Below are 26,826 nucleotides of genomic sequence, written 5' to 3'. Positions count from 1 at the left end.
AGTATTTGAGTTTGTGTTGAGGAGATACCTTATTTAATTAGCATGCATGTGAGGGATTTCATGCATTTGTGGACAATACCTTTCAATTCAGAAGTCTAATTTGTTAGATTATAATTCATCTTTATATACAAGCATCTCAGTTTTCTCCTTCCTAACTTATATGTGATATTTCTAATTTATGGAACTCAACTTTTCTTATTTGTGGTTTATGTTTTTTTTTTAAAAAAAAAAATTTACAACTTTTTGATAATTTTATAACCATATCTTTTAAATATAATGCATATCATTTTTTTTTTAGCAAGTTTGGCTATAAATTTCATCGGGTTTTTTCTTCCATATAATCTTCGGTGTACATTATTTATTGGCGATATTAAAATAAAAATCTAAAAAGGATTAGAAAATTCCCTTATGCACTACAAGGAAAAGATTCTTTTTTTTTTGTTCCTTTAATTTTTTTGGATTACTTAGTTTTTTATTTTTCAATGTGATCTTTCGACATTGGATTTATTTAAAATTAAAATTGATAATTTATTTAGTTTATATTATAAGGGTTTCTCAATATGTTGAAAAAAATTATGGTATTAAATTGATGCTTGATTTAGTAAAATCAAAATCAATTTTCTTGATAAAACATCATTAAAATTTCAGGTTAATTCCCTTTTCAGTTAGTGATGTGTGTTTTTAGCTTTTCAGTCCCTGTAGTTTTTATTTTGATCCAAAATTTTATTCATTTTACATTATAGTTCCTGGGTTAGAAAGAAAAGAGAGATTCGTTGAAAAACATGGGAAAAGAGAGAAAGTTATCGGTTTGCTATTTGCTAGTGATAAAGAAAGTCATTCATAGTATCAATGAATTTTATTTAATAAAAAAAGTTTCATTGAAGTGTTTTTACCCCTCATCTTGGTAGAAAAAATAGATTAAGGTTGGGAATTAGTTTGTTTAGCTTAATTTTATATTTTTAAATTATCAAATTAAGCTGTCATGGAGTAAGAAACTGGTTCATGAAGGTTTTAAAGATGTTTTTAGGTTAAAATATGTTGAAAAATATCTTTCAATTGAAAAACCATTGCTTAATTTTCTTCGGCCACCTCTCTGGACTGTTTTGTATGGAAGCTCAAGACTTGACAATCGTGGAAAATCAAGGCCGGGTGACTTTTGACCCTAAAGAACAATTTTTTAATAAATTTTCATCTAAAAATATCAAATAAATAATTTATAAGTGCAAAAAAAACTAATCTCTCGATTTAAAATATATCTAAATTGGTTAGATTACACAAAATAAAGTTATGAAAAGTTACGACCATTTCATTTTTTTCAAAAAGATAAAGAGAAAAAAAAAACCTAAATAAAATTTTTATTGTCAAATGATACATGATGATACTAAGAACAACTAATTTAATCATCAAAATTAGGCTAACCATTGAATTTCTCTCTCGTTTGCTTTAATTTGATGAATTTCTCTTTTATTTACTTTAATTTGATGAATTTCTCTCTCTTTCCTTAACCTTAGAACTAAAAATACACAAAATAAAATTCTAAATCAAAACAAAATTTTCAAAAACTAAAGGGATGAAAATGAGAAACTCAATTCTTAAGGGGAAAAAAAGAAAAAGCAAAACTTAATAAAAAAAACTTCTTAAATTTTGCTATTTATTTTCAATATCTTTCAATTAATTAAAATTAAATTGATTATATCAAATTAAACATAAAAAATATATTGAGACTTTTTTTTATACCTTGAGAATCCCATAGTAAATTAACACAAACAATCTTAAAGGTCAAAATTCTAAACTATGAAAGAATAAAATTGATATAAAAAAGGTTTGATTATTGAATTTAAAAAAAAAACATTATTTTGATGAAAAGTGAATTTCAAACTATATATTATGTTTAAACCATCCTTTTCTTAAAAAAAAATTAATTGTAATTTGTAATTGTAATGTTACTCTCCTTGAAAATTCCTTTTCCCTATAATTTGGGTTAAAAAGAGGTGAAGTAAAAGTTATCTTTATAATTTTCCTTTCCTTTACATCCATTCCGACCATTTCTAATAAAAAAATAAATTGAAAAACATTAAAACATATAATTTTTTAAAGATATTATAGGTTGAAGATGAAGAAAAAATAAAGAGACATATTAAATTAAAAGTTTATCAAATTATATAAAAGCAAGTTAAATCATTTAGTGGTGAAACCAGAAAAAGAAGTATTTGAATTTGTGTTGAGGAGATACCTTGCTTGATTAGCATGCATGTAAGGGATTTTATGTATTGGTGGATAATACTTTTTAATTTAGAAGTTCAATTTATTAGATTATAATCCATCTTTATATATAAATATCTTAGTTTTCTTCTTGGTAACTTATATATGATATTTCCAACTTATGGAACTCAACTTTTTTTATTTGTGGTTTGTGTATTTTTTTATATAAAACATTTATAATTTTTTGATCATTTTGTAACCATATCTTTTAAACATAATGCATATTATTATTTTTTTAGCAAGTTTGGCTATAAATTTCATTTGTTTTTTTCTTCAATGCAATCTTTCTTGCACATTCTCTATTTGCAATATTAAAATAAAAATAAAAATTTAAAAGGGATTAGAAAATTCCCCTATTCACTAAAAAGAAAAGATTTTTTTTATTCCTTTAATTTTTTTTGGATCACTTAATTTTTTTTTTCAATGTGATCTTTCAACATTAAATTTATTTAAAATTAAACTTGATTATTTATTTTAATTTATATTGTAAGGGTTTCTCGATATGTTGAAAAAGATTCTAGTATTAAATTGATGAGTGATTTAGCAAAATCAAAATCAATTTTCTTGATAAAACATCAGTAAAAAGATAAATTGATATGCACTATGTTTGTTTATTTTTTTTAATATCAAACTATGCACTATGTTTGTTTGTTTGTTTCTTTTTTTTTTACATGAACATCTCTAATAAAAAGATAAATTGAAAAATGTATAGTTTTTTAAAGATATTATAGGCTAAAAAAAATAGAGAAACATATTAAATTAAAAGTTTATCTAATTATATAAAAGCAAATTAAATCATTTACTTTACATATTTATAAACTAGGTATGTTTAAAAATTATATTGTATATGAATAAAAAGTATTATATATATATATATATATTAAATGCCTATTAAAACCTCTTAAACTTCATGACTCTTGAATTTAGTCTCTTGGTTTTCCATGATACTTGGTTTCCTAATGTTTTTTAATGTTCTTGTTTTTTTCTTCTATAAATAGAGTACTTGTTTTGTATTCTAAGCATTGAGAAAAATATATAAAAAATGTATGAACTTCTCTTTAAGTTTTATTTAGAATATGTATATTATTACTTTTTTTTTTTTTATCTTTTTAACCAACACAATCACTTTACTTAATTTATATTAAAATCTTGACATGTATGAATTCCTATGTTATATGGTTTGTATCAATTTTAATATATATTTTCTCTTTTTATTATTATTCATACTTTATGGAATATTTTTGGCCTTGTAACTTATTTCTACAATTTTTTTTTATTCATTAAGATTTAAAGTTCTTGAAGAATTAGTATTGTAACTTTTGAAGAACTAGCATTGTAAGTTTATAAAGAATTAAATAAATTAAATACAGTTCTTGAAGAACTAGTATTTTTAAAGAATTGAATAACAATTTTAAAAGACTCATTTTTTCTCTTATATTCATAATTTTATTTAATAACTTATTTATCTTTTTTTTTAATAACTAATGTCAAATCTAACAAAACTTGAATTTATTACTCTTGATATATTTAGAAATAACTTTTTGTCATAATCCTTGACGCTAAGAGTTTTTTGGAAGCCATGAATCTTGGAGAGACCATCAAAGAAGAAAATAATATATCCTTGTATTATCGCATAAAAACAATAATTTTCATTTGTCACTATATTCATGAAGGATTAAAAGTTGAATATTACATAATAAAAGATCTTTATATATATATATATATATATATCAAAATTTAAAGGAAAGATATAACCACAAAAAGTTCAGCATACTTCCTGTTATAATTGATTGCACTTTAGATTATAAGATTTTAAAATGGTTAGTGAATATAATTCTTTTCTTTTTAAAATTATTTCATAAATAAAATTGTGTAGTGAAAATATCACACAAGACTAAATGCTAGAGAAAACATTCCTTACTTTTCATGCCTTAAGTATTGTCCTGCAACAACAATATAGAAAATGTAATTTTAAGAGGTATTCAAAACTAATTTCATGTATTTTTATGGTTGAACAAAATAATAAGCTTTTAATGAAAAACCATCAATCTCATCCCGCATGTTCTAAACAGTTCCTTGAAGTGAGTGAAACCTTTATAAAAAAGATAAAAAAGAACCAAGAATATGGAAAGAATAAATGAAAAAGAAGAAGAGATAATCCTTCAAAAGACAATCTACCATGCTACCCGAAATGAAGACACAATAAACCCAAATAAGAAAAGAGCAAGAATTTGCATAAACTTGAAGATAAGTGTCATAAGTGTAGTATGCATGATCACTGATCTTGCACTTATCGAATGTCAAAATATCTTATAGATTTATATGAAGTTCTGAAACAAAATGCACTTCAGACTAATTTTATTTATAAAAATAATTTTGATGGTCATAATACTTATCTTGATATTTTTTATTTTTTTGAAAATCTAGATAAAACAAATAAGATAATCAGTGGTGAGATCTTTGAGGATGATTAATATTTTTATTTCTATTAGGATATTTATCTTATTGTATTTTCAATAAACAATGATAATTTTATTTTAGTTAAATAATAAAATTTAATTATATTTTAAATAGATGCATAACTTTTTATGATGAAAATTTATGTCTAGTAGAATATTTGACATTAACCAAAGTTGATATCACTACAATATCAAGTTTAACAAACATGATTAAAGACTCTAGAAGAGTTAATATTTTGTTATCAAAAAACACAAAACTAGACATCAAAGATGTATTATATTCACTTGAGTCCAGAATAAATTGACTCAGTTTTAAAGATATATGTGTTAATGGTTATCATATTGAAACAAGAGATGAAGACAAAAAATAATATCTTTATATTATATCTTGTATTTCATTTTAGAAGCTTGTACTTGAAAAATTAAATGCTTCTCTTCTGGAATTTATTATACAATTATGAAATCTATTGAACAAATATTGTGATACACCAGAAGTGTTTCAATCCAAAAATATTTATGTTTTGGCATGATTGATTTGGACATCTAAAATCAACAATGATGCAATGAATTATTTTGAAAATTGACATGACATTTTTTAAAGAACCTGAAAATTCTTTTACCAAGTAAAAATTCATGCGCTAGATGTTCTAAAAGTAAATTAATTACCAAATCATCTCCATCAAAAGTTGTTATAGAATCATCATCTTATCTAGAAAGAATTCTTTTAGATATTTCATAAAATTAATTGATGTATTAAGTAAATGATCACATGTTTGTTTATTTTTTAGTTGAAATGTTGCATTTGCTAGATTAATAGCACATACATGGATGTAATTTCTTGATTATCTAATCAAGATAATTAATTGGACAATGTTGTTAAGTTTACTTTTGAAGTATTTGATAATGTTTTTTTATTAAAATTGATGTTGAACATCTTATTGGTCATGCTAAAATTGTCTAGCAAAATCATATCTAAAGTGTATTAAATTAATTTCTAGACCATTACTTATGAAATCAAATTTGTTTAGGGACATGTTGCATCGTTAGTTAAAATTAAACCTATTTAAGGAAAAAAATTCTAGAAAATAAAAATTACAACAAATAGATGATGGTACTCTTGAAAATTCATCATCCATAAAATATGAGATAAATATTTTGTCAAAATCATATTTTAATATTGATCCTATTGAAGAGGGACCTTCTAAAAAGGTATATCCTAAAAAGATTTAGGTATTTAGAAATAATGAGATCTCTGTAAACTATATTCATACATGAGAGATTTTGGATCAAAATAAAATTGTTATAAATGATATATTTGCATTTAAAGTTGCTCTTGGCATCACCAAAAGTGATGATGAAATTAAACCATAAATTATCAAAAAATATTAACATAGAAATGATTAACCAATGTGAAAAGAAGTAATTCAAGTAAAGTTAAATTCATTTGCAAAACATGAGTATTTTGACTTATAGTTCATATATCTAAATATGTTATAACTATTGGATATAAGTGAGTTTTTGTTAAAAAAAATAAGAACAATGAAATTATTTAATAAGATACTTGACTTATGGCACATGATTTCTCATAAATACTTGACATTGATTATAAGAAAATATATTTTTCAATTATGAATGCAATCATTTTCAATTTTTTTTATCGATTTAGTAGTCTCATAAACTCTAAATATATATATATATTTAATAAATGTAGTTATAACATATCTATATGGATAATTAGATAAAGATATTCATATGAAAATTTCTGAAGCATTTAAAATGCTTGAAGCCTTTTATGATAAATCCAAAAGTATTTATTCTCTTAAACTACAAAAATCTTTATATGGGTTGAAGTAATTTGGTTGAATGTTATATAATTGTCTTAATGTTACCTAACAGAAAAGAAGTTTGAGAATAATGAGATTGGTCCATGTATTTTTATTAAAAAAAACCACATCCAGATTTGTTATTGTTGTAGTATATGTTGATGATTTAAATCTTGTTGGTACTCCTAAAAGTTTGTAAAAACTACAACTTATTTGAAAGATAAATTTGAGATAAAAGATCTTAGAAAGATAAAATTTTATCTTGGTTTACAAATTGAACATCTTTCCAATGAAAAATTTGTCCATCAATCTATATATACAAAAACAAATATTGAAGCTTTTACATAGACAATACCTATCCTTAGAGTACACCTATGATTGTTCGATTACTTAATGCAAATAAAGATTTTTTTTTTTTTACAAATAAAAGAGGATGAAGATATTCTTGGTCTAGAAATATCATATTTTAGTGCTATTGGAGCATTTATGTATCTTGCAAATTATACACTTTTGTAGTTAATTTATTGGTAAGATATAATTTTATTTTCACAAAAAAACACTGATATATAGTCAAACATACACTTTATATCTCCACCAAACAACTAAAATGAGATTATTTTTTAGTGGATCAAATTCATAATTAATAGGATATGCAGATGCATGTTATCTCTCTAATCCCTACAAAGGGAGATTGTAAATAAGTTATTTGTTTATATAATACTACAATTTTTTGGAGATCTGTCAAACAAATATTAGGGACTACTTTATCAAATTATTCATAAATTATAGCAATTCATGAAGTAAGTCAAGAATATATATGGCCAAAGTCAATTATCCAACACATAAAAGAAAAAATATGAATTGTCAACCATTGAAAATAATCTTACAATATTGTTTAAAGATAATGCTGCTCGTATCACTCAATATAAAAGAGACTACAATAAATAAGATAAAACAAAGTATATTTCACCAAAGTTTTTTTATATTGACGAGCTTCAACAAAAAAAATAATTTGATATCAAGCAAATTAAGTCAATTAATAATTTAATAGAATTATTTACAAAGTCTTTATCAGTCTTAACTTTTCAAGAAGCTGGATCATTATATTGAAATATATTATCTTAAAAATTTATCATAAAATATATATTTTTGAGCTGAAGTTAATGCAAATTATACTCTTTTTTCTATGCTTAGTTTTTTCCTATTAGGTTTTTCTTTGTAAGATTTGAGACAATTTAGTATTTTTATGAATCCTAAAATATTCAAATATAGATTTTAAAATATCTATATAAAACCTTGTATTGAATTTTCATGTATTACAAAATCACACAAGAATATTGTGTTATTTTTTTTTATGTTTAGATTTTTTTACCATAAGCTTTTCTTTACAAGGTTTTAATAAGGTATATTTTTAGTACATAGTTATTTAAGAAAAAATGTTATAAAATCTATAATTATATATATTAAATGTCCATTAAAATATCTTAAACTTCATAACTCTTAGGTTTACTATATTAGTTTTCTTTGACAGTTGAAAATTTTAGTGTCCTTTATTTTTTTTTTTAATAAATAGACTACTTTTTATATTTTAAGCATTGAAAAAAATATACAAGAAAATATAAGAAATTCTCTTAAAATTTATGTTGAATATATATTTTCTTACTTGTTCTTTATATTTTTTAACAAAACCAAATTTATAAATTAGGTTGGAAAATATCCTTTTTACTTTACAAATTTATAAATCAAGTATCCTTTTGCTTTTATTTTTATTTTTATATTTTTTTACTAATTAATTAAATTATTTTTAAACTGAACAAGTTGATTTAATCACTTTAAAATAATTTTTATATAATTTAATTTTAAATCTAAATAAAATAAAAAAATTGAATTGAAACATTTCATTTGCTATCAATTTCTTTTTTTTTCTTCTTAATTTTGTTCTTAGACTTTGTTTTACGGATTAACCACCAGATTATCTTTTATTTATTAAAGTTAATTGACCATTATTGAATTTAATTTTAAACCAAAATTAAATAAGATTTTTACTTGAAGAATTTTAAGGATCAGCTGGTGGTCCGGCTTTAAGGCCACCTCTATCTCTTACCCCTGTCCCTCTATCTCAAAATCCACAAGGCCAAAACCCAGAAGAAACTAGACTAGAAGGCTCTCAAGGCATGGCCATGGCTTCACTGTCATCACTATCAGTAGACATAGCCACTACTTTCGCCTCTTTAACTTCTCGTCATCCCACCACACTCCGCTCCACCATTCTCCCTTTCTTACTAAAACCACAAAGAATCCATCATCCTGTCCTCAAAACTACAATCCCTTTCCATCGCCGCCGTTTCTCCGTTTCCGCCACCGCCACCACTTCTGCCCCTCAGACTGAGGACTCGGACTTAACCACCAAGATTCCTCCCGATAATCGGATTCCTGCCACCATTATCACCGGTTTCTTGGGCTCTGGCAAGGTCCTTTTTTTATTCATCTTTCTTTCTTTCATTCTTTTCTTTGTGCATTTAATTTGATTTACGATAATGGGTTGTGTTGTTTTATGGTGATTATGTATAACAGACAACGTTACTTAATCATATTCTGACTGCTGACCATGGGAAGCGCATAGCAGTGATTGAGAATGAGGTACTCTGTCATCATCTTTCATTTAGCTTTTTGCATCCCATATAATCTGCATATATCATATGATGACTGATGAATGTGAGCAGAAGAAAAAAAAAAGAATCTTTGTGATGGGTTTTCAAGCCCTTGTTGTTGCTATACGATGTTAATTGAAGAACTTAAGTGGTTATGCTGAATTTCTTACAGTATGGTGAAGTTGACATTGATGGCTCTCTTGTTGCTGCGAAAACTGCTGGGGCTGAGGACATTATAATGCTCAACAATGGTTGTTTGTGCTGTACAGTGAGGGGTGATCTTGTCAGGATGATTGCGGATTTGGTTAACAAGAAGAAAGATAAATTTGATCATATTGTAATAGAGACTACAGGTAGGTGCTTATTCAATTTGACATTTATATGTGGCGTATCACTGCTCAGGAATGAATGCAGGATATATCATGTTTTTACTTACTGTTTTGCGTGTGAGATTAGTTCACTTCAGGTGAAATAGATTCTCTAGTTATTTGTTGCTGACTGCAAATCTTTTATGCAACTTTGCAGGGCTGGCAAATCCTGCACCAATCATTCAGACTTTTTATGCTGAAGACCAGGTTTTTAATGATGTCAAATTGGATGGTGTTGTGACGTTGGTTGATGCTAAACATGCTCCTCTCCATCTTGATGAGGTTAAGCCAAAGGGAGTGGTGAACGAGGCAGTGGAGCAAATTGCTTATGCTGATCGGGTTATAGTAAATAAGGTACTTTGATTTTAAGTTATATTTTTGCTAAATTTGACTTTGTTAGATTTCAATTTGCTAATTTATAATTCCAACACTGGATAAAGTTTAATCAGTTCAACTTTTAAGTATCGGATTTTAGCATATTAACATTATTATCTGCATTTTGCTTCAAATTATGTTTTGTTGCTTCATTAGCTGGTATAGAAACTTATTTGTTGTTCTCCCAGGAATTTAAAACCCACGTGCTGGCAAGTTCATTCTAATACTTCAATAAAGAGGGACTTAACAGATGCTGTATAAATGAAATCCATGGCCTCATTGCCTCTTAGAAATGTGACAATGGATAACTTGTCAGTTGGGAAATTAATCCGGTTGCAAGTTTGGAGTCAGTTATCAAACTTTTGGTCTATTACTGACCCATATGATAACTTGTCTTGTTGCCAGACTGATCTTGTTGGTGAGCAAGAAATCGCTTCGTTGGTGCAGCGGATAAGGGTTGGTGTCTTGCTTCTTTTCTTTCCTTTTTCTTTTCTTCACTGCTTTTTGAATACTCATGTGGGTCTCTGAATGCAGAACATCAACCGCATGGCTAATTTGAAGCGCACACAATATGGAAAAGTTGACTTGGATTATGTCCTCGGCATTGGAGGATTTGATTTGGAGAGGTTATTTTCCACTCTTGTCTCCTAGTATATGTATGTGAATATGAATATTTAATTGACTAAAAAAGGACTAAATTTCGTAATCTTTTATTTTTAATGTTTTTTTTATTCTTCACTTTGGCTAGAGGAGGCCAATTTGTGCATTGAACTTTATTTTTTAATTGTACTCATCCATTGGATTCAATCTCCATGCTTGTTAAATGCTTAAATGTGTATATTGCAATATTGGTTTATACTTTCTGTGTTGACATGGATACTGCTATGTTCTAGGCGTTGCATTTAGACACACTCTCTCTCTTTCACATCCCTCTGCTCTTCTACTTTCATGTATTCATTTTTTCTCTCTCATTGCTGGGGACTGAGAGCATGGAGGGGAGGGTGCCCTCATTCTATGTCAATAAAACAAGTTAGGGGACTCAACTTCATTCTATGAAATTCTAGGTTTATGTCGGATTATGAGCTCTATAAAAACACTGAAGTCGGATTCAGAGACATTTGGGAAATCATTAACACTTAGAAAGTTAATGCTATATAGTTGAAATCAATAATAGAAAAACCAATCTTTAAATTAACTAGCAACAAGTTTTACACTGGAACCAGAGATCTAATTACAGCTGTACCCATCAGAAATCTCTTACTGAGTTGGATAAGAGATAGAGATAGAGATCCAATTCTCAGTTGTGATTTGAGATCCTTCTCAAACCTGAGGAAAGAGTTCCATGCTCCCGAAGATGGAAGTTGACAGTTTATCACTTGGATCTCTTCTAAAGTTACTGGAATCCCATGTTATTGTGGATAAGTCACTAATCCTATTGTAAACCTGTTAAACACAGAAAACCAATGCTTTCAGATAAAAGCTCATAACTGTTACTTCTTCCAGGTTTTTTTGGGATCACTATGGTACACCTTCCACCTGAAAAATTGCATTTTTTCCTGAAAAATTAGTAAAACCTAGATCCACTTCTTCTTAATGCCTTGTGCCCATGCTATCTAGTATTTAACTATTTATGTAAACATTTGAGTGCTTTAATTCCTTTCCTTTTTCTTTTCTCTTTTACACTTTAGAAAGAAACAAATTTACTTGAATAGAATAAAAAAGGATCATGAGCTCTATTCTCGTCATATTTTGAGGGCTTAAAGAACCTAACCCTAAATCTGCATGTCAAATATTAGTCTTGTAGCAGTTTTTCTTCTTCTTTATTTTGGATGTAAATCTAATTATATCCAAACATAAAAGAGGTGAAGTTTTCATGCAAAGGGAAAAAAAAAATGATGCAAGTGCTCCTAAATTTTTGAGGAGTTAAAACCGCACTAAGAGTATTTGGGATTGCAACAGTTAGCAAATCTAAGTCTTGCCAAAGAAGATGTTTCGCAAAGCTCAACCTAAGACATATCCCGAGTCATGCTGTTCAGTTAGCTCATTTGGGGGAAACATTGCTCATATAAAATATGGTGATCTGTGCATAGACAGGCATTAACTTAGGGTGACTTTTCGATGAATGTGATGATACTATTTTTTTTCCTTGACTAGAATGTTAGCTGGTTGGATTTGTTGTAGCTTGAAAAATTATCATGTAGCAGAATGCTGAGATTTTTAGTTGTTATAGCTGTTAGAAAATAATATAAATTATATACTGGAATCTAACCTAACAGTTTAAGTTATTGGGTTGAGATGGTTCCTTTATATGGTATCAGAGCCTTGATGACTAAGTGGTGGTCACGAGTTCGAATCTCATTATGCTCATTTATTTGATAAAAATTAAGCATAAAGTAATGTGAGCATGTGCGTGCTTCAAGCCTAAAGAGTTCTTTTACCTGAGAAGGTGTGTTAGAAAATAATATAAATTATATCCTCGGATCTAACCTAACAGCTTAAACTATTGAGTTGAGATGGTTTTTTGACAATAGCATGTGCCTTTACAACACTTTTCTATGCTTGAAACGTTCTGGTGTTAAATCATTTTGTGGTTTTATTAAATAATGAGTTGATTATACTTTCCCAATGACCTTATTCTTGCTGCCTTGCTAATGTTCCTTCTGTAGTTGCATTGTCAATTAACTGAACTTGTTATTAATCTTATCTCTGTTCTTGTTTTATCTTTTCTTTCTGTATACTATAGTTTTTCTTGCTGAAGATGCTTTCTTTTCTAGAAGTGTTAGGTCACTTCACAGTTAAACTGCAATGTCTGGGGTTGTTGGCTAACATTTGCTCTTCTCAGGATTGAGAGTGCTGTCAGTGATGAAGATAGAAAGGAAGATCATGCCAGCCACGACCACGATCACCACCACCACCACCATGACGAACATGACCATAAGCATGGTATTTCTCTTCATGCACAGCATCTGTACTTAACTTAAAAGCAGCATGCACAAACTGTTAGGTGCTGTTATATTTCAGTGGAGAAAGCTTCTGCTTGTACCAATAAAAAATAACAAGGTTCTTACTGGATAAACATTTTGTTATATAACTTGGAACTTGATTTGTATTTGTTCTGCCACATGGAAAAAATGGAATTTTATGGGTATCAAGCTGAAGATCACCTATAATGAAACCTTCAAGTAAAATATGAAACATGAAAACTGATAAAGATGTATTGTTGTCTGATGAAACACTATTTATTGTATGCATTAATCGTTGCAGTAGATGTCATTCGGAATTCACAGTCCTCTCCAAACTCATTTTCTAGCTGTTAGAAGTAGGCAATGAAATTTACACATCAGTGTATTTAGAAATTTAACTTCATCACTAATTTTACAACATTTAAGTTGACCTTTTTTATGTGTGTTGTGCTCTCATGTTATTTAATGAAAATCTTTCATACCAACAACTTATCATAGCAGTTGGCTGCATTAAGAAAAAACCTTGGCCTATGACCTATGATTACTAGCCAAGAGAAACAGTTATATAGTACTTTTCATGTTTAGCTCTCTTTTCCTCTGTTGAGCTGTTATTGTGGCTAATGCTCAGTGAGAGTATCCTTCTGGCCTAAACATTTATGATTAGTTATTTTGTGGATATTCATTATTGTAATTCAGCTATTGTAAAGGCCTGGTTTGAGTATTTTATGAATGAACTCTGCCACTCGATAATATTATGGCTGATCATAAAGCTTGTGGATGCTATCGTGCAGATCATCATGATGATCATCATTCACATGACCACACTCATGACCCTGGTGTTTCTTCTGTCAGTATAGTCTGTGAAGGGAGCCTAGATCTAGAAAAGGTTGGTTTTACATGTGAGCTTTTCAATTTCCATGTGCACCTTAGAATTGCAGAAGAATTGTACATATTTGAAATAACCTCACATGAGCATTTCTAGCTTTCCTACAGTTGCTCAATCTTCTTGTTTGATTTATTTGTCCATGGGATGTGTAAAAGTAACAATACTGGATTGATGTGACCATTGTATTCACTTTCAGGCTAACATCTGGCTTGGTACTTTATTGATGGAACGTAGTGAGGACATCTACCGGATGAAAGGTTTATTATCTGTTCAGGGAATGGATGAGAGATTTGTATTCCAGGTGAGCTAAGGCCATAGTCCCAATATTATCTTGATAAAAGAAAATTCCATGTTCCATATTTGTTAACTGTATTTGACTACTTAAAATTACCTTTGTTTGTTTGTGTTTTTGAACCATCACCATTAAAATGACTGTCAAAGCTTTTATTTATTTTTGTAGAAGCAAAGAAACACCAACCTTTTCTTTGTTTCTTTAAGGTTCAAATGCACCAGATGTGCATCCTTATGCTTTGTATTTGTTATAGTGTTGTCAAACGTGAAAGGCGCTAGAAAGCACCAAGCCTGGAAAATGCCCTATGCGCTAGGCACTGGGTGCACACCAGGCACTCACCAAATGAACCAAGTTGCCCAACCTATATGATATAAAAATTACATTTATAATATTATATTATGATATATAAATCTAAAATATATACCAATTGTGCTCAACCTATATGATATAAAAATTACATTTATAATATTATATTATGATATATAAATCTAAAATATATACCAATTGTGCTCAACCTATATGATATAAAAATTACATTTATAATATTATATTATTGATATATTAATCTAAAATATATACTTATTATGATTAGATCATTAGAAAATCAATAGAAAAAATAAGATACCATAATATAATCATATAAAGTTACATTTTTTCACCCTTAAAACAAAACAAAACAATTTACAGTCGTAAGTAGCTGAATAGATTAAAACACAAACTTAAATATCATCGTCATTGTTCATTAATCTTAAAAAACATCTTCGTCTATGCTTTCCTCTCCTTCACTTGAGTTTTCCATTATAATCCAAATCTTCATCACTTAAACCATACTGCACTTGTCCAAAATTAGAACTTGATCCCTCTTTATGTCTGGTTCTAGCACTTGATGTTCCTATACTCCTCAACTTTGTCTGCTGTATTGTTTCTTCAGCTTCAATTTCCCTTGCCACATCACCCCAAGTTAAATGTCTCCATCAAACACCAATTCATCTTGTACTACAATATTCTTCTCTACATTGGCACCCATCATCCCAAAAAGATTTTTTATATGATGTAACTTTGTAGAATTTCTATATGAGAAATTAAGAAACAAAAAAATGAGATGACAAAAGAAAAAAGTTAAAGGAATACCTCTGTTGTTCTTTAGTCTTCACTCTTGACTCTTCTTTCTCTTCTTCTCTGATGATATTTCATGTTTGTTTATGTTCTTGTTTCAACTTTCATGTCTGTTTCTCTGTTTTTACTTTTATGTTGGTCTCTCTTTCTCTCTCTTTTTTTACCATAATCTATGTTTTTTTACAAAACTAACCTTAAATTATTTCTTGTATAAGACTAGAAAGAGGGACAAACAAGACAACATAAGTCCTTTCTAAAAAAAAAAGTAGTAGAAATCCAAGAGACATCTCTTCAAACTAATCCTCAGTGTTAGTGGTAGATAATTTTCATTAGGCAATGCCTTTATCGGCTGCCTCCCATGCACAGGTGCTTGCCCAGGCAGTGCCTCTTCAAATTCCATCTCCTCAGGCTAAGAAAGGCGCCTCGGCCTCACCTCGCCTCTGGTGTTTAAGCTAGTGCCCGGATGGCTTGTGACAACACTGATTTGTTGTGACTCTAATTAATTGCTTGTCTGTCAAACATCGTTTAATATGCTAATGTGTGGTTCCTTGAAAAAGGACCTTGTATGGTGGGGATGCATTGAGTAAAATGAAATGCTTTTGCTTTGTTATCTGGTCATGCTTGTGTCAAATGTTGAAGTTTATTATCATGTGTCATGGTAAATTCTGTCTTGCATTTCTGAAGGTGACTTGTGTTCCACATTCTGGAAATGCGCGAGTCCTACGACCTATTTGTGCTATACAGTTCTCTATCTTGTGGATAGTTGTTGCTAAATAATCTGTTCAACATAAAATGATTTTGTATGCTGGTGGTAATAAAAGACAAAGGACTCCTGCTTTACAATATGCTCAGTTCATGATTTTTTTTTTTTTTTTTTTTTATTATTATTAACTTAAGCTAGTTTGGGGGTTGTACCATAAACTAGCGGGAATGCTTTATATAGACTGAAGGCTTGACTAGTATACAGCTCTGAACAATGCTACGTAGTTTATATTTAGGTTCTGCTATTTACTCTGGCAAGCTAGGGGTTCTGGTGTTGGCTTTGTTGCAGATTGAACTGGAATTAGATCCTAATCAATTTATCCTTTGCCTCATTTTATTTGACAGGGTGTTCATGATATATTCCAAGGTTCACCTGATCGGTTATGGGGTCCCAATGAACCCAGAATGAACAAGATTGTGTTCATAGGGAAGAACTTGGACGCTCAGGAATTGGAGAAGGGCTTTAAAGCCTGTTTACTGTGAGATTTAAAACATCAAGTCATTCGGTTAATATCTCTTTATATTGTGTTCTTGATTAGTGGACACTATGAGCGACCGATATTATTATTATTTTTTTGCTTACTTTCTTCGAGGAACAATGAGTTGTTTCCAACATGAATTTCAAAATAAAAAGACCACTGAAAAGGGATGGCTGAGCTATTTTGAATGGTGTCAGTAGTGGGATTTCTTCTTGATCTTGGAGAATGCCTGTGTGAGAATCGAGTGGCTTACTCTTGAGCTTGATTTTCATTGTTTTTCCACAGGGCTCTTGCGTTTTATGCTAATCTTTATTGGTAAACTAAAGCAGCTTCAGTAGGACCTGGTTTGCTGGTTCCATTTCGTTCAGCGGTTTTACCCATTATGGTATATTCTAGACAATTGGCTCAGCCAGGCCTTTTCTTCTTTTGGCATTAAAAAAAAAATGTTAATGCTGCTGGAAACTCTTTGGAGTGTTACGTTTAGCTTGTTAAATTTAAAACCTCTTAACCCTACTTGAATAGCTGGCTTAACATCATTTAATTAGCTCGGTGGTTTAAAGATAATTGAAGTTCTTAAAAAATTAAGATTTTTTTTTAAAATTATTGAGCTGAGGATATATTAATTTGGGATTCATGGTTTAATAAATTATAGAGTTTAATAACTTTTATTTTTTAATATTAATAATTAAATGATAATAAAAATAGTTGTTTTAAAATTTATCTAAGAATTCAATATCAAGATAGTTATTTAAAATAATTTTAAATAACATAATAAAAAATAAATTAAAATAAATTATAAATATAAATTCACTAACTCTTGACCTTGGGTGGACAATGGATGTTGTTGGGTTTAATAGGCTTTTCATGTTATTTTTTTATTTAATTACATAATAATAATAATAATAATGATTACTTATGAAATTGAGTATTTATTTAGTGTGAGGACACATAGTTATAACAATGATAACTCTATATGAAATAAATTATAAAGATTAATTTTTAATTAATATAAATTAACCCATTAAATTTATGAACTGAGTTATGAATTTTACCAGGTCTAATAATTTTATATTTCATAACTATTTTTTATTTAATTATATGATAAAAAATAAATACTAGTAAAATTAAATTTTAACAAACTATCAGGATATTTTTTGGATACCATTATGAATCTACAAAAATCTAAACGAAATAAATTATAAAATTTAATTTAAAATTAATTAAATATTAAAAGATAATGATGATAATAAGAATAAAAATATAAAATTAAAAAAATAAAATAAAGAATTAGGCACTAGGATGACCTAGAAGTAAACTCGTGTGCTTAAGTTTTTTTTTTTTTTTAGCAAGGGATAAAAAATATGTTATTTATTTGTTTTTTTTAAAAGCAAACATCATATCATTTATTGTGATAAACGATGTGCTGTTTACTATTATAAATTTTAAAAAATAAAAAATATAATTTATTTTCATCTATTTTTCTAATTAAAAACCTAAAAAACATCTTATATACCTCAATAAATCCATCTATCCATCTTTGATATTAAATTAAAACGTTAATGATAAAATATATCACTTAAACCAATGAAGGGCAACATTTCCTATCGGTTAGAGATATTCCTGGTACCACTAGATATAGTTGCATTATTATGTTGATCTACAAATCTAATAATTCAGGCTTTAAATTAGATAAACTACGATTTAATCATTAGAACACTTATTTATTGTTTACTTACAAATGAAAAAAAAAAAACCCTAGCGATCGTTATCTTTCCAAATCCATGCCGTTAAAGAGTAATTGAATAATTGATGACGACGAGGATGGATGGGGCATAAAACGCGAGCACAACGAAATTGAGAATTTAAAAAGAATAGGGGCGTTCCGAGAATCGAACTCGGGACCTCTCGCACCCAAAGCGAGAATCATACCACTAGACCAAACGCCCTCCTTCGAATCTTTTCCTCTAGTTTAAATTATGTATATATTCTGTCTAATGATGTGGCACTTTATGGCCACGTGGACCGTCGTATTTCTACCTTTTGTCTATATTTGACAATTTCAAATTTAGTTCTAGAATGCGATGTCAATTACCAAACAGTCCACAAACTAATAATATATGCCAATCCCCTCTTTCAATTACAGCAAATATGAAACAATCGACAAAATAGTCCTAATTCCTTTTGTTTTCCGGAAACACCCCCCTCTATGTACTTATATAAATTAAAATTATTCTTATAAATAAAAGAATAACTCCTTTTTAATGCAATCGACAAAATGAAATAGGAATATATAATTGAAAAAATAAGATGATTAATTAAGAAAAGCTGCTTAGATCCCTACCCATTTCCACACCTAAAATTAGAGGAGCTGGCTGTAATTAAGACTTACACAATGGCTGAAAGGATAATATGTGCTAAAAATATAATAGTTAAATTTCTAGTCTACTTTAGGAATTTTCGAACAAGATTAAAATTTCAGGACCAAAATGTACTTTTACAATTAAATTACGGCATGAAACACAGGCGCTGCTTTGAAGAAGAGAATGAGAGAACAATCACACTCCAAAAACGACATAGTTTTGATAGGAGAAAGAAAAGGATCAAGTGCACATCATGCTATGCTCTCCCAGTACCCTTTCCACATCACTAAAGGTAAGATACTTAGTGGAAGTCGTATCTTGAAGAACACCGACGAAAACATATATATATTATGCAACAATTACAAATCCTTGCATCAAGAATTATCAAGCAGGCAAGGGTTATATGTGGTTAGTTACACAGCCCTCTCATTCAATTTTTTGAAAACAATGGGTTCTGATTCTGCATCAGCAGCTTCTTGCAGCCACCTTATAGTCTTTCGACTCTTTCCATGTCCTCTTCAGACAATGCATGATCTTGATGACTATCAGTATAGGAATTCTGCCCTGCCAGTCCCAATCCTGCTTTCTGTTTGATACCATTTGCATCATTATCAGTTAGTAAGCAATCAGTAATCGATCATGTCTGTGTAATCCTTGCAAAAAGCAAGCATTCCTCAGGAACATGTATAAGAACTTTGAGGAAGAGGATTCCAGGATATCAAGATGACCTTATTCCAGGCCAAATAGTGAATACATAACACCTGATTTGGATGAGAAATTGTTGTACGTGAAACAGTTGAGAAAGAAACATTACTCAATAGAAAAAAAAAACCCTACAGGAATTCTCTAGTGTTTGGACAAGAGAGGAAATATTACCTTGAGAAATTCGACAATCGAAGATAGATCATCAGGCGATCCCTCTTCAAGTTCTTGATATTCAAATTGGAGACAATGGTGTATTGTCTGAAACTGCTGGTATATTTCAGCCACCAGTTTTTTTCTTTCTTCCATGTGCTGGAAAAACTCTTGCTTCATGGGTTCAGTTTCTTCTTCAAGAGTCTTCAATCGTTTACTTAGCTGCTTGATCTTGCCGGCCTCTGAAACTTGTTTCAGTTGTTTGCCTTCAGAAGAATCACTGCAAGCTTGATCTCTTGAAGAATTCTTTGGCGATATTTCCACTAGCTCGTTTGAACTCGCGGCCCTTGATTCTGTTAGCAGGTTCTTTCCATTCATCAATCTAAGCATTTCTCTTCTCTGTTCTTCCATTGCATCTGTACCTCTGAAATCTTTTCCAATCTCATCCAAAAGCCTCAGTCCATCACCAGCTTTATGCTTACAAATACTTGCAGGGCTCTTCAGAAGCTTGGAAAATGGAAGGTTTTTTGGCGAGGAAGAACTCTGTAACTCGAGTGCTGCGATCTGCATCTTATTGCAATGCAGAATTCCTCCAAGTTTTTGCAAGGCATACAAATTCTCAGCACCAAGTTGATCAGAAGACCATTGTTCAGTACCTACCAGGAAAACAAAGGAAAAGTTGACATGTCAGGAAGCGGCAAAACCATCAAAGAATAACCCTAAGAGCCATGCCGCAATCACCATGAGAAACCAAATAAGAGCTATAAAGGGCTTGACAATCCAAAATATAAAAACTAGAATAAAAAGAAATATTTGGGTAGACAGAGAGATTGGTTGGGGGAATACAGCAGAGTGCATGGTTAAATGATGGTTGCTTACCTGACACAGTTTCCAGGCTCGAAAACACCGAGAACATGCTTCTAGACCTCCCTTTGCTTTTCTTCCAAGAGAAGGTGAGTGTTAGGGATGCAAAGAGCGGTGCGCAGTATCTACTATCTAGGCCCTTTTGTCACAGAGAGAGAGAGGGAGGTCCATGGGAAATTGCCAAGCAGCTGCAAGAGAATGTCTTCACTCTTGATCTGCCTCTGTTGTTTAATGCAGGCGATTGCTACTTAACATGACGTGGTTAACATGTCTGCAACCTGAGAAACTGCAGCCATTTAGCAGCAATATATTTTGGCTTATTATCATATTTAGGGAGGCGAAGTTTGGCTCCATTAACGCAGAGGTTAGGTCATGTGCTTCACCTTGAAGGAAACGAAAGTAATATTTAGCAGCAACTTAGAACTTCATGTTAATATCGAAACCCTCCACCCCCCTTTTCTCCAGTAAGAGCACGTCATGCTGACGAGAGCAAAGGATTGCCGAGTTTGTTATAAATCAAAAACTCCTAAAAGATCAAGAATTTTATAGTTACAATATTTAATTTTATTGATTCATGTTTTTATATGTTAAAAAAATATTACAATTCTTTATATGAATAATACAGGATAGGAAAAATAAAATAAAAAACCTATTCCTTTCAAATAAAAAAACTAGAAAATAATAATAATATAAAATAAAAAAATAAAATTAACTAAAACAAATATTTATTTTTATTAAAAAACTTATGCAACTGTCACTCTTTGATTGAAAGCAACTTATCCTGGTGTTCAAACCTCAACAAACATTTTTATACATGTCATTTATACTATTTTAGATCTTTAATAGATTTGTGTTCGCTATTTTATCATAAATCTCTAATATAGTATTTATTTATAAATCATCTCATTATAAATTTATAACATAATATTTTTATACGGGTCATCCCATCGTGAATCATATCAATATGATTTTCAATAACAATAATTGACAAAGATAAAAATAACACTTTGATTTTTAGATATTTTTTTATAAGAAAAGTCTCTCCATCCCCTTCCACACAAGCAAATCATATTCTATAATTTCTTTCGACCATTATTATTTAACAATATACAACAACTAACTATTAAAAATCATTGAGCTCTAATACATGTTTATTTATGACCTTTAATAAAAATCATCAAAAATAATTAATTTTTTATACCAATTAATATATAACTTTAATACCAACTAACTTAGATAGGGTTGGATGATATTATGGTTTGTTACAAGTAAAAATACTTAAAAATGAAAAAAACCATTGCTATTGTTATGATGAACTTTTAAAATACTTAATTTTATTCATTATGTCCTCACTTGCTAAACAAAGCACTTATAATAATATTGGATAAGAAGAATAAAATAAAAAAAACTATTCCTTCCAAATAGAACAAAAAAACTAGAAAAACATAATAATATAAAATAAAAAATTAAAATTAATTAAGAAAAATTTTTTTTTTTCTAAAAATTTTCCTACAGCAGTCTCCTCTGAGTTAGAAGTAACCTGTCCTACTACTTAAACCTCAACAAACATCTTTATATATATGATCCACTCTATACTAAATTCCTAATACATTTGTGCTCGCTATCCTATAATGAATTTCTAACACAATACCTTTGTTTTAGTCATTTCATCACAAATTGATAACTTAAACCTTTGTAAATTTATAACATAAAACCTTTGTACAGGTCACCTATTCTAAATCCTAATATTAGAATTTTCAATAACAATTAACTCAAATAGAAACAATTAATTAATTCTTAAATATATTCGGTGACTTCTTCCAACATTCTTCCAACAATGATTTTTCAACATCACACACATAACTATTAATAATCATTGGGATATAATACATGTTCCATACAATCTCTAATCAAAATCATTAGAAATCATTAAGCTCCGATATTAATTTACATATAGTTTTAATACCAACTAATACAAACAAGAATAATTAATAGCAAAGTTTATTACAAGTCAAACCACTTGAAAGAACAACATCTTTGCTATGAGAAGACTTTCAAAATACTTAAAAGACTCGCAACCTTTTATATATAAAAACTATTCCTTTCAAATAAAAAAAAAAACCTTAGAAAATATAACAATACAAAATATAAAAAAATTAACTAAGAAAAATATTTATTTAAAACCTTCAATACTAGCAGCAACCCTACAAACCCCCAAACCTTACAAACTATACAAATCCTTTCTGAATAAAACGCAAGGCACCAGAACAAGAATTTGTAAACTGCTAAATGCTGATCATACCATTAGAGACTGGAAAATTTCATTGTGATAACGAACCATTTACAAGGAAGCCAAAAGATTATTCCAATACACAAGGCTGCTCAAGATTATTCCTCAAGGATATAAGACATTATTACAAGTGTGTGTCATGCCAATATTACTTGCAGTCCTCCATATACAATGACTGTAGTAGAGGGTCGTTTTCCGTACATTCAGCATGGAGAGACTGCTGGGTTGCTCAGTCAACTGGGACTTCGACCTCCAGTTTTAGGCCAGAATTTCCAAAAACCTGCCTCGCATACAAAGCAAAATCCATCATTGAATAGCTCAAAAGATTATTGCAAGGAACATGTAGACTGGATCGGATCATTTAGGTGGGTTTCTTCTACATGAAATTACCAGATACGATGATCTTAACTTAGCATCAAGCTCATGCGTGTCGATAGAGAAAACATAGAAATTTTAGAGTGGGACAACTGAAGAAAACCAAGCATTTTTGTTCTTCGACCCTTGGTCGCTTTTTCAGTCAAAAGAGAGTAGAAAAAGAAAAGAGTAAATAATAATAATAATAATAATAATAATAAAAAACAATTGAAGACCTAAAACTATATACAAGAACTCTAAGATGAAATGTGAACTGCTGCGTTAGTCTAGCCTCTATTACAGGTTTTCTCACATCAAAACTTCACTAAAAGCAATAACAGCCCCCACCCTCTTCCTCCTTTCCCACAAATAAATAATATAGAATAAATTAAAAGAAGAAAAAGAAAACTGAGACATGAAAATTCCAACCCATTCTTAAGATGGCTAAAAGTATTTGCTAGTAGAAAATACAATAATAATTAAAATTCACTACTGAGAAAAGAGCATCCTAGCCAATGACCACCCAAGGTCTCTAGAAAGAATACAGGAATAACTGCCAGAAAAACAGCACTCGAATGAACAGCATGTGAATAGACAGTTACAGACAGCAGGATGGCTTGTAAGATCAACAGGAATTTCATGCTGTATGAGCCCTGAATACCAAAGTTGTTAAGATAGTACGATCTCTTTGTGCTTATCAGGGAATGCAGCGGCATTACACAATAATGCAGTTTGAACTATCTTCCAAACATTGATATTTATAGCAACTTTTAGATTCTAAGATTCGCACTGAATTATTCTGTAATTTTCTAAGAATAAAATATCAGTTCTAAATCCCTTATGAGGTCACAAAGGCCTTTCCACCCCCCTGAATTATCTTACCCTTGTATTCATAAAAATCAGCTAATGCTAGCAAACGCATGTTTTAACAAGGTACAGAAGATAATGTAATATGTAGCTTTCATGTGGATGATCCTTGCAACAACTCTTTATTCTACCAGTCAAAATAAAATTAATAAAATTTCATTTCTAACCTATTGGTGCTCATAGAGATGCATGTATCCTCACTCTCTTTGACCCTATTCTTTTGTTAGTCAATAAGAAGTAAATCAAATTAATTAATTAAATTTCATTTAATTGTAATAAGAAATACTGTATTCTAGGCAATTATGTTAGCAGAAGAAAAAACAAATAAAATGTAAAACACCTTAATGAAGTCATCCAGCATTAAATATGATTCCCTTGTGTAACCAGCCTCCTTCAAAACTTGGATCAAGACTTTCTGCAGGACAAATGAGAGAAAGTGTAAGGAATTAATTATGCTAGTGTGATATCTGAAGAAACAGTGACATGTTGCAGCAACACAAAATTACTCATGCTATGTTTTTACCTAAAATAGTAGCCAAAAAGGTCCAGATAAATACCAATATATTAACAAAATAGATGCTAGCATATAGATGATTCCCTTGTTCGAACAAATTGCAAATTTCAAAATAACCAGGCATAAAGAAATATTAAATCAAGCGGAAACCAGCATAAAACATGATGGTCATCAGCCAGACAGTCATTGAATTAACTCCTTTCAAATAAGTCATGACCTGATCATTTCATCCCTTGATAACAAAGACACCATCTACAATAACTCCCAAACATTCATGTATAATGTCTTTCATAAATGATTTCATGCATTATGAACTTTCAGGATATTTGCTGCAAATATCAAACCTCAAATCTTATGGTGTTGCAAATAGCAGGAATAGATAACTGAACAGGAAGTGTTTGGTTATACCTCTCTTTGCTCATTGGACATGAATACACCAGATAAATCCTGAAGAACTTCTAGCATGTCGTTGAAAGATATTTTTCCATTCCCGTCCGAGTCATATACTTTGAAAATAACTGGGACAAAGACATTCAATGATATTAGTATAACACCAAAAACAGCAGAACATTTACCTTTCTTCAGAGTGAGGACAATAAATATTCTCAATCAACATAGAAATGGCAACCCAAAATGAAAGAATGGCAGGGGTAAAAGTACGCGTAATGCTGGCCTAACTGGATAAATTCCATCATATTAACAGCTAATTCCTCTTTTTTTTTTTGGTCCATCACAAAGCTCTCAAAACAAGTTTAACATGACTAATATGTCTTACAAGTCACCACATGCTTTCTCTAGTCCTCATAACACATCTACAAACTATTTAGTTTACTCCCACCTACAAGGTAAAACCAATAGAAACAAATCATCATGAATAAGTTGTGATCAAATTCAAATATTGTAAAATCAAGGTATCAAATACTTACGTGCAATTTTCTGCTCCATATTTGCTTTAGCAGAGAAAGCAGATAAGAAGGCAACGAAGTCCTTGAAGTTCAAACCATCAAGCATTTCAAGCAGCCTCTGCAAGAAGCCAGAAATCCACCCATGCTCTCAACATAAAATGAACAAAGAAAAAAGGAAAAAAACATAAATTCAATATCCAGTTAGTTCTCCATTAATTAATATAAACTTGTGCCAAAAAGATTACCTGAGAGAGTGGATTCATTGCAAACTCAGGCACTGATAAGAATTCATCAGCTGAGATAAACCCCTTTGCATTTCGATCTAGCTGGCAAAACCTTTGATACAGTGACACTATTTCTTGCTGGGAGACTAAATTCCTCGATAAAAATAAAAACACCAAATTGAGAGCTAAAAACATCAAAATAACATAAGTAAGGAGACGGAGAAACAATACAAGGAAAAAACAACATTACATAGATTATGGCAGTGTAGTTGAACCTCTTCTAAGTCATACTGAGTTAGCATTGACGAGGCAGTCCCCATTGAATCTTCACCAAGAAAAAGAAAAAAAAATCAACAAATTTAAATAAAGAAAAGGACCATTTCTCATAGATAACAAGTTACCGATACCCATTAACCAAAACACAAATTTCAAGCCAGTAATAATCATATAAATCATACCCATAAAACCCCAAATTGGAAATTCCAACAAATATTCAGCTCGTCTTTTCATCATTTATGATTCAGTAAAAAACAAACAATTCAGACCAAGAATCAGTATACTGAGTTTAAAGCATGAAACCTTTTTCCCAGCAACCAAACAAGCAGAACGAAAAGAGAGAGACCTGGGAGTGAAGCAGAGATGGGTGAAGCGATTGGAGGGTGCAATGGACAGAGAGGATGATTGCGGAGGCGTGTGTGTGTGTGTGTCTAGAAGACAGGGGAAGGGAGGGGAGGAGCAGGGGAGGGCAGAGATGGCTTTTTAGGTTTATTTTACCTGGTCATCATCGATGCTTGAAAACCCGACAGGATTTAACAAAGCATCATTATTCCATTCCCCTAATTGACTGACTGCTTGCTGACGAGGAATTTTATGTTCATGCTAATCCCCAGCTACATATGAGCAGCAGCTCACTATGTCTCTAACCATTTTTTTTAATGATAAATTTATTATATAATTGAAAAAAACTAATTCTCCTGGAAATATTTATTCAATGACGAAATTACCATGGCGAAAATACCTTTCAACTATATTGGAGTTATATGATATTTTATGATATTTTTATCATCACATAATTATTTTTTATATATATGTGTAGGATTATTTAGCCATTAAACATAGTCTTTTACAACATTTAAAAGATCTTGATGATTTTAAAA

The 26,826-nt window shown here is 29.9% G+C and overlaps 3 protein-coding genes and 1 non-coding gene across 8 annotated transcripts; 1 reads left to right on the top strand and 3 right to left on the bottom strand.

The window, feature by feature from the left end:
* The first annotated feature begins 8,614 nt into the window (after positions 1–8,614).
* Positions 8,615–16,740, top strand: PTAC17 (plastid transcriptionally active 17). 2 transcript variants are annotated; one of them, XM_011046574.1, is made up of 10 exons: positions 8,615–9,015; positions 9,119–9,184; positions 9,368–9,548; positions 9,721–9,917; positions 10,344–10,394; positions 10,473–10,564; positions 12,781–12,881; positions 13,705–13,787; positions 13,984–14,088; positions 16,303–16,740. In XM_011046574.1, the coding sequence occupies exons 1-10, from the start codon at positions 8,719–8,721 to the stop codon at positions 16,438–16,440; spliced, it is 1,311 nt and encodes a 436-aa protein (XP_011044876.1). In that variant the 5' UTR covers positions 8,615–8,718; the 3' UTR covers positions 16,441–16,740. The 2 variants fall into 2 exon arrangements, with proteins under 2 accessions (XP_011044876.1, XP_011044875.1); XM_011046573.1 differs by having other exon boundaries at positions 13,693–13,787.
* A 1,570-nt stretch (positions 16,741–18,310) lies between these two features.
* Positions 18,311–18,382, bottom strand: TRNAP-UGG (transfer RNA proline (anticodon UGG)). Its single transcript has one exon. It is a non-coding gene; the product is annotated as a tRNA-Pro (tRNA).
* Positions 18,383–18,980: 598 nt separating this feature from the next.
* On the bottom strand, positions 18,981–20,898 carry LOC105139931 (uncharacterized). 2 transcript variants are annotated; one of them, XM_011046571.1, is made up of 3 exons: positions 20,531–20,847; positions 19,673–20,307; positions 18,981–19,382 (listed from the first exon to the last, which is right to left on the bottom strand). In XM_011046571.1, exons 1-3 carry the CDS (start codon positions 20,565–20,567, stop codon positions 19,284–19,286), a joined length of 771 nt encoding a protein of 256 aa, XP_011044873.1. In that variant the 5' UTR covers positions 20,568–20,847; the 3' UTR covers positions 18,981–19,283. The 2 variants fall into 2 exon arrangements, with proteins under 2 accessions (XP_011044873.1, XP_011044874.1); XM_011046572.1 differs by lacking the exon at positions 18,981–19,382 and adding an exon at positions 19,392–19,557 and having other exon boundaries at positions 20,531–20,898.
* A 1,887-nt stretch (positions 20,899–22,785) lies between these two features.
* On the bottom strand, positions 22,786–26,590 carry LOC105139930 (calcineurin subunit B). Of its 3 annotated transcripts, none has more exons than XM_011046569.1 (8): positions 26,249–26,590; positions 25,920–25,994; positions 25,691–25,815; positions 25,467–25,563; positions 24,949–25,058; positions 24,367–24,441; positions 24,194–24,243; positions 22,786–23,085 (listed from the first exon to the last, which is right to left on the bottom strand). In XM_011046569.1, the coding sequence occupies exons 2-8, from the start codon at positions 25,987–25,989 to the stop codon at positions 23,064–23,066; spliced, it is 549 nt and encodes a 182-aa protein (XP_011044871.1). In that variant the 5' UTR covers positions 25,990–25,994; positions 26,249–26,590; the 3' UTR covers positions 22,786–23,063. The 3 variants fall into 3 exon arrangements, with proteins under 3 accessions (XP_011044871.1, XP_011044870.1, XP_011044872.1); XM_011046568.1 differs by having other exon boundaries at positions 26,292–26,589; XM_011046570.1 differs by lacking the exon at positions 24,194–24,243 and having other exon boundaries at positions 26,292–26,587.
* Positions 26,591–26,826: the final 236 nt, after the last annotated feature.

This window comes from Populus euphratica, unplaced genomic scaffold, assembly GCF_000495115.2.
Source record: "Populus euphratica unplaced genomic scaffold, PopEup_1.0 scaffold203.1, whole genome shotgun sequence".
Lineage (NCBI taxonomy): Eukaryota > Viridiplantae > Streptophyta > Magnoliopsida > Malpighiales > Salicaceae > Populus > Populus euphratica.
This window is presented reverse-complemented; position numbering and strand designations above follow the sequence as displayed.

Bases quoted from the DNA above. Each gene is read 5' to 3' on its own strand.
- PTAC17 (XM_011046573.1), top strand. From the start codon at position 8,719: ATGGCCATGGCTTCACTGTCATCACTATCAGTAGACATAGCCACTACT. The intron at 10,395-10,472 runs GTTGGTGTCTTG...CTCTGAATGCAG, and splicing joins CGTTGGTGCAGCGGATAAGG to AACATCAACCGCATGGCTAA. The intron at 12,882-13,692 runs GTATTTCTCTTC...GCTATCGTGCAG, and splicing joins CGAACATGACCATAAGCATG to ATCATCATGATGATCATCAT.
- LOC105139931 (XM_011046571.1), bottom strand. From the start codon at position 20,567: ATGTTCTCGGTGTTTTCGAGCCTGGAAACTGTGTCAG. The intron at 20,308-20,530 runs GTAAGCAACCAT...TTTTCCTGGTAG, and splicing joins GAGCCTGGAAACTGTGTCAG to GTACTGAACAATGGTCTTCT. The intron at 19,383-19,672 runs GTAATATTTCCT...GGTATCAAACAG, and splicing joins CGATTGTCGAATTTCTCAAG to AAAGCAGGATTGGGACTGGC.
- LOC105139930 (XM_011046569.1), bottom strand. From the start codon at position 25,989: ATGGGGACTGCCTCGTCAATGCTAACTCAGTATGACTTAGAAGAGGTT. The intron at 25,816-25,919 runs GTAATGTTGTTT...CGAGGAATTTAG, and splicing joins ACTACACTGCCATAATCTAT to TCTCCCAGCAAGAAATAGTG. The intron at 25,564-25,690 runs GTAATCTTTTTG...GGCTTCTTGCAG, and splicing joins CAATGAATCCACTCTCTCAG to AGGCTGCTTGAAATGCTTGA.